This window comes from Arachis ipaensis, chromosome B04 (genome assembly GCF_000816755.2).
Source record: "Arachis ipaensis cultivar K30076 chromosome B04, Araip1.1, whole genome shotgun sequence".
Classification (NCBI taxonomy): domain Eukaryota; kingdom Viridiplantae; phylum Streptophyta; class Magnoliopsida; order Fabales; family Fabaceae; genus Arachis; species Arachis ipaensis.
In genome coordinates, this window is record NC_029788.2 from 17,606,668 (window position 1) to 17,614,690 (window position 8,023).

Here is an 8,023-nt window from a genome sequence, read left to right on the forward strand (position 1 = left end):
ATTCTATTTGGTGATAAACTAGAACAAATTAGAAAAGTCTAATTTATTCTCATTTTTTTATTAAAAAATTTGAGAAAAAATATATAATAATAAAAATATAATTATGAAAAATTAACAAGAATAATGAAAGAAAAAATGAAAAATAAGTTGTGTCTCTTGTTAGTATCTTTGTATCTTTCTTGTCAGGATGAACACAAAATACACTAATTTAGTGTCTCTGGATCTATGTCTTATCTGTCAAACACAATTTTGTATCTCTGTCTCAATGTCCCATCCTTGTAAACAACTTACATACTCTTTATTCTTCATATGTCATAGCCATAAACTTCCGCCATTCAATAGAGTAAATAGTCAAATTCGTTCCTAAAATATCACTTGTTTTTTAAATTGGCCTCTGAAAATTTTTTTAATTAAATTCGTCCTTAAAAGATTTTACGTTAATCACGTTGGTCCTTCTGTCACTTCCTTTGTTAATAGCGTCAACATTTGTTGATATTACATGTTAGGTGATATTACAACACACACCTAAGAGTCTTAATTAGTTGCTAACATTATAAGTTTATAAAATTAGATCAAATCAAAACCTAAATGAAGGGGATCTTAAGACATTGAAAATTTTCAATTTGGAAATTATTTGATTTAATTTCATAAATTTATTATATTAGCCGCTAATTTGGACTACCAGGTGTGTGTTGTGATGTCACTTATCGTGCCACATCAACAAACTCTAATGCCATTAGCAATGAAAATGATAAAAGACTAACATGACTAACTTAAAATCTTCGAAGAATGAATTTGATTAAAAAATTTTTTGATGATCAATTTAGATAACAAGTGATCTTTAGAGATCAATTTTACCATTTACTCTCAATTTTTATGTAACCCAATAATAGGAAAGTTTATGTTACAAAAATTATTCTTATTGCAACTACAAAAACATAAGTGACATAAAAACCTCCAAAAGAATATCTGATCTACCACATAATGTTGTGCTGCAGATTGATGTCTTTGAAGTTGGTGCAGCTTGGTGGCAATTTTATTGCCCGAATGATGTTCGACGTTTGTTCAGAGTTAGAATCAAAAGCTGTAGCAGCAAAGGTTCAAGCATCTGCTGCAGATAGCTATAGAGGATTATACTTCTGAAGCTCTATTGGAATATTCCTTTACCAATGCTCCAAAAACTGTTGGCCTTTCTAGCAAACGTGATGGTTTGTCAAATTCCTTTGCATAACCTGTCAAAAATAAGTTTTGAATTTGATTACCTTGTACAAGGCTTAAGTATTTATAGGAACGAGCAAAAATTGTATTCTACACTCTACAGCAGCTTGTAGCCAGTTTTTTCTATGTATACAAAAATATCGGTGAAAACAACACACTATGACTTGTTTGGTTTCTAGAAAATGCTACCTTATGATTTTCATGTTGTTTCTTGTTTTCCGTATTTAAAGAAGGAATCAGATTTAGACCCATATTTTCTTTTGACATTTTTCTTCAAAAAAATCCAGAAAACAAGGTAAAAGATTTCCAAATAAGCTGGAAACAGAAAATGAAATCAGGAAACAATGCATGCTCTTATGTCTGCTTTTGTTGTTTAGTTACTTGTGCACAAAGCATAAAAGATACAAGTCCTTACTCATACCTGCATCTATGACCAAAACCCTGTCACAATCCATGACTGTTGGTATTCTGTGAGCAATACTGATAATTGTTCGATCCGCGAAGTCCTCACGGATGATCTTCTGTATCACAGCATCAGTTTGTGAATCAACAGATGCCGTTGCCTCATCCATGAATAGTATCCTGCTGTGTTTGAGCATGATCCTTCCCAAGCAAAGTAACTGCCTTTGCCCCACACTCCAATTGTCTCCTCCATCAACCACTATGAAATAGTGAAGAAAAAGTGAAATAAGCTCAAAATTGGTAAGACTACAATAGTTTTCAGTCACAATGAATTAAACTATTGAAAGGGATTATGGAGAGAGGAGTTCATACCTGAAGCCTCAAGTTTTTCAGGCTTTGCAGTCACTGCATCTTTCAATTGGCAGCGCTCGAGACTCTACAGCAACAAGTTATTAGTTGGATTAAATGATCCTGTGTCTCAAAAGCCTTAAGAACATAGTCATCTAGTTAGATGATAGTGTAAACTGCATAGTAATTAAACTCATTCCTATAGTTTTCTCTCTTATGATGCACATTGCCATATATTGGATATTAACTCAAAAAGTTACCTTCCAAATTTCTTCATCTGAATACAATCCAAGGGGATCAATGTTGCTTCTTACAGTTCCTTGAAAGAGAACTGGCTCTTGGGGAATGATTCCGAATCTAGACCTCAGATCATGAAGCCCCACATTGCAAATGTTGATTCCATCAATGATTATTTTTCCAGCTGAAGGCTCAATCAGCCTAAATAGCACCTGGATGAGGGTTGATTTCCCACTCCCTGTACGGCCAACAACACCAATCTTCTCTCCTCCTTGAATAGTGAGTGATACTCCCTTGAGAACTAGAGGAGTATTTGACCTATACCTAACCTGTTTAAACAATACAATAATAAAGAAGATTACATACACATTAAACAATCATGCTGCTTAGTATCCTCAACTTTGATTGGTTAGATTCTGATGTTACTTTGGTTTGCAAACAATATGCACTTATTCTTTTGTGACTATAATTACCTGCAAGTTATCTAACTCAATGTTGCCATGACTAGGCCAATCCTGAGGAGGAGTCCTCTCAGGGATTGTCCATGGAGCTTCTGATGGAAGGTTGGTAAACTGCTTTATCCTCTCAACTGAAACCATTTTATTCTCAACAGAACAAGTCATGCTTATGGTGAATGATAAGAGACTACTGAGAGCCAAGCCATAGGATAGAGATAAACCAACATATTCTGCAACAGCAAGATAACGTCATCAGTTTTGAAACAATTCTTGGTCACTACTCTGAAGGTAACTTTTTATCCAAATATATGCATAAGATCTCATAAATCTAGAAAAGCCATTGTTCATTTCCTGTATTTGTTTGGAATAGGGACCAATTATGATGCTTAGCAAAGAAGTTTCATGAAAAGTAGTGTACCTGGCCTAATAATAGCACTTGGCAGAAAGATCATGAAAACAGTGGCAATGCAAAGGAAAACCACTCCTGTAAAGTCCAAGCGAAAACCGAGCCATTCGTTTGCTCCATTGTTGTGGAAATCCATTCTGAGACTTGCATTTACCCTGTCAAGATTTTCTTGACAGAATGCTCCCTGTTTCCTGAAGCCCCGGATCGTCATAACACCGGAAATGGTCTCTGAGAAGTGATGGATAACCGGAGCTTTCGTGATAGAATCAAGGCGAGTCAGTTCCCGAGAAGATGCAATGTAATATTTCTGCATACCAGTATAAAAAGACAGTTAAAAATGCACCACATATTTTTTCTTTTTAGTTTTTACTTGTAATTTCAAATGCCATAGGCCTGTGCTCCAAGTGTGCATAAAGATCTCATATTAATGGTTGAATCAATTAATATTCTTGAATATCCAATGTTATCTGGAACAATGCAGAGGGTATGGATCATAATATTGTAGAGGCTACAATTTAAGCATGAGTAGGCACATAGCATCATATACATACCCGGTACCAATTATTCAGCCAAAACAATGGAATTAAGAGGAAGACAGTCTCCCAAGCATTTTGGCATGTGACAATGATGATGCTGATTAATGAGAAGTATGACACCATCACAAAGCTTACTAACAATGGAATTGATATATCAACCCAAAGTAGATCAGTAGATACCTAAATAATTCAACAGAAGCAGAAGGTAAACAAAAAATGTTAGTCCAAATATTATTATCTTAAAAGCTTATTTTAAAATCGAAACAAACGCATAGTAAGACTTACACGACTTAAGATTCTGCCAGAAGGAGTGGTGTCAAAGAATGACATTGGTGCATGCAGAATGCTATCAAGCATACCAATGAAGAAGCTTTGAGATGTCTTTAGACCCCAATATGTAAATAAGAATGACCTGATCATCACTACTATGCATGAAACTGCTGCTATGGCAGCATACACAATAATGAAAATGAAAGAAGGAACAGTATAAGCTTCTGAAGTTGCAAATGCTAGCCAGTAGTCACCAGCCAAGAAGGCTATGATCCATGCTAAAGACATTGCCAGCATGAGTGCTACTCCCCACCATCCAAATGCTTCAGTGAAATAATGTTTGTATACTCGGAGATTGACTTGGCCAGTTTCCCTCTCCTCCTCTTCAATGAGCTTTGATGAACCCTTATCAGACTTAGATTGCTCTTGAGATTGCTTTTCGCCTGCGCTTTCCTTTTCCTTCGAAGGAATGCGAGCCAACTTTGGAGACTGGCTAAACCCATCACCAGTTTCTGTAATCTCCATAGCACTTTCATGAGCAGCCACAAGTGCACCAAAATCCAGGCCAGCTTTGAGAAGTTCATCATACTTTCCACTTTGCACAATTCTCCCGTCTCGCATCACCTTGATATTGGAATCAGACAAGAAAAATTCTTAGTTGAAAGGACTAATTCAGGTGTAATTGAATTGAGAAATTAACAGGAAAACACACACACAAGTCTATAAAAAATTGAGTACATACTTACCATTATAGAGTCAACATTATGCAGGAAATCAACTTGGTGAGTTACTAGTAAAATGGTCTTATGTCTAAGAGCTCCCATAACACATTCCTGCAACAAATTAGAGAAAAAAGATAAGCACCTTCATCATGGAAAACTACTTCATTGTTCTGAACTAGTTATATGTGATTTTTTTTATGTGTGTATATGTACATGCGCCTATGCTACTTGCTGTCACAGCTAAATTAGTGTGCCATAAACGCCAATCCAAACACACACTAAATAAAATTTGTTCTCTCAAACACTAAATAAAATTTGTATAACTTAGTACATACCTTGAAAATGAATGATCCTGTTTGGGCATCAACAGCACTGAATATATCATCAAGGAGATAGATGTCACAATCTTGGTACACAGCTCTGGCGAGTTGCACTCGTTGCTTCTGGCCGCCGCTGAGGTTAATACCCCTTTCTCCTATCTCAGTCTGGTCTCCATGCTCCATCATTTCTAGATCCTTGTCCAGGCAGCACACTCTTATGACTTCTTTGTATTTCTTCTGGTTCATTGGTAGTCCAAACAATATGTTTTCCTGGATGGTTGCATTCTGAATCCATGATGTTTGTGCTACATATGCAACTGTCCCACAAACTCTGACCTAAAATTTGGATGAGAAAATCGTATATCCATTAAGAACCAATAAAGCTTATTCTAATTCTAGTACAGATGAATGCTTAAACCAATTTTGGCCACATAAATTAGTATGAATTTGAAATATCATCATAAAAGAAAACTGTTCTCTAGAAATGAACAAGAAATGAAGAAACCAATAACTTTTGATTCCATAAAAAAATTATTATACCTTTCCTGAAATTTTGTACATTTCCCCCAACACAGAAGCCAACAACGAAGATTTTCCTGAGCCAACAGTTCCAACAACTGCAGCATGGTCCCCTCTCCTAATCTCCAGCTCTTCAACCTTCAGAGCCTCATTCCCTTCCTCATCATCCCAAGAGAATTTCGCATCTTTCATCTCCACGGCTATGTCGCTTTCGCATTTATCATCTCTTTGCACTGCATTCTCATCCCTTTCCTTACTCATCATGAACTCATCCAACCTCCCTAGAGAAACCATAGCCTGAGAAATCAACATAAGAGCCTGAGGGAAAGTCCTAACCGGCTCCTGCAGAATCTTGATCACAGAAGTTATGGTGAAAACAGTTCCAGCATTAAGAGGAATCCCAAGAAACGTGGCGGTTCCAAAGGTAAGAACCGTGACCAAGAGAGGAGCAGTGGAGAGAATTGCCATGTTGACAGCAAAATAATACAAGAACTTGCCAATCCAACCGTGCTCAGCTTGGCGAAATTGGCGAATCTTGTTGCCGAAGTAATCCTCCCATGCTTGAAACTTGATGACACGCATGTTGTTGAGAAGCTCATTAATTGCCTTCATCCTCAAGTCACGGCTCATCATGATCCTGAACTGGAAACTGTTGCTTTTCTTGGTCCGAATCAGAGTGAAAACAAATACCACAGCAGTTCCAAGCAGGGCTGCAACTGCAGACAAGCCAACATAGGTGTAAATTAAGGCCAACGCCGCTGCAACTTGCAATGGCATTAACCAAATAGGATGAAGCTGAAGCATCAAATCAGATAGCTGTTGAGCATCAACAGCCATATGATTCACAATCTGGCCAGTTCCATGAGCCTGCCTTGCAGTGCTAGATAATCTTAGACCCTTCTTGTAAACTGAAGTAATGATGCTGGAACGAATAAGCATGCCGAGTTTCTGAGAGTGGAAGTTGAATTGATGAACACTGAGGACTTCAATTGATTTTGCCACAAGCAGGATCGAAATCAGGACAAGTCCTTCATAGGGAGAAGGATTAGCCTTTGATGTGAAATCTACAAAGCTCTGAATAAGCATTGGACCGATGTACATAACAGCGAGCCGAACAACTGCGAGGAAGCCGGTGAATGCTATGTGTTTCCAGAAGCATCTTAGCAGGGTGAATCCAACAGGGTGCTTGGAGTTTTCCTCTGGCTTTGGCCAATATTCTTGGAAAAGCTCTGACATCCTTTCAGCCCGAAACTCGAGAGGAAGCGTTGGAACATCTTGGAGTTTGAGTGGTGTTGTGTACCCTTTGTTGAGCAAAGGATTCATCCAAAGCCACACTGTTTTGGAGAACAAAGAAGCATTGCCATAAAGACTCGTAGTCCTGTCATTGGAAAGCCATGTTCTTGAACTTTCAATCACATCAGAAATTCTTATAGCATCAATCCCTGATGACCCTTTGATTGCTATTACCAAAAGGAACAAAGAAACTGCAAGATTGATGAAAGAAAACACATCATCCACTCTCAAATTAGCCTCCAAACTCGATTCCTCAACACTTACTAATCGAATAATGGCCGAAGTGGCAAAAAGGAAAGCAGCAACAAAGTTTGCAATCCAATAGAATCTTAGTGACAAAGGGTGCTTTGGAGCTTTGAACTTCTTCTCATGTACCATCAGAATCACTATCACTATGTTGGTTATCGCTTGCGCGAGGCGAAAGAGGGCCTCTATCTGTCTCCATGAGGCAAGATTGCTTTGAGTGAAGGCCAAGATGCTTAGAACAGTGTAAGTCAGAGCCAAGAGTGATGTCACCAAAAGGGGTAGTTTGAACCACAAGGTAACCTTGTAATCTGAATCTTTGTCCTGCAAAAGAGGCTTGGTTATTGTGGAGCCAGAGTTGGCATTAGAACTGAATCTAGAATAGATCTTTTGAGCTGCAAAGGCTAAGAGGGTGATCAAGAAGATGAGATCAATGGCAGAAAGAAGAAGTCTCTGAGGACATGGTGATAGGAATATGAACCTCAACCATTGAGCTACAAGTTGTGAAGTAGGAGAAGATGAATCCACTGATAGAGGTGAACAAGAAGATGAAGTAAGCCAAGAAGAAGAACTAGAAGACATGTTCCAAATATGGGGTTGGTATATTATGCTTCAATATGAAGAGTTACATATATAAATATAACTCAAGGTTGGTTATGAAGAGTTGGACATAACTTTTTAGTTTTTTCATACATCATGATGATGAAAAAGGATTGCTGTTATGATTGATGAACAAATTAAGAGGTGTGGAACAAGGTTGGAGGAGTATGAAACTGTGTTTGTGTTTGTGGGGAATGTTGATGTATTAAGCTATGTGTGTGAAAATGAATTGATTTTCAATGCGGCTTGCTTGAAGGGTGGGATCATTTAGTTGAATAAAATAAACTCCATGCGAGTCACGCATCTAGAAGTACAATATAGTGAAAATACTAATACTAATACTAATACTAATCATCATCATGTAGTTATATAAAAATATTTTATATGATTATTATGCAATTATATTAATCAATATTGTAATCAGGAGCTGGGCATATAATAATAAGCACCT

The 8,023-nt window shown here is 37.4% G+C and overlaps 1 protein-coding gene across 1 annotated transcript; it reads right to left on the bottom strand.

Moving 5' to 3' along the window:
• On the bottom strand, positions 248-7,849 carry LOC107639051 (ABC transporter C family member 14). The gene is made up of 11 exons (XM_016342467.2): positions 5,458-7,849; positions 4,933-5,253; positions 4,622-4,708; positions 3,891-4,499; positions 3,621-3,785; positions 3,082-3,376; positions 2,679-2,893; positions 2,229-2,534; positions 1,993-2,056; positions 1,640-1,879; positions 248-1,232 (listed from the first exon to the last, which is right to left on the bottom strand). Exons 1-11 carry the CDS (start codon positions 7,552-7,554, stop codon positions 1,132-1,134), a joined length of 4,500 nt encoding a protein of 1,499 aa, XP_016197953.1. The 5' UTR covers positions 7,555-7,849; the 3' UTR covers positions 248-1,131.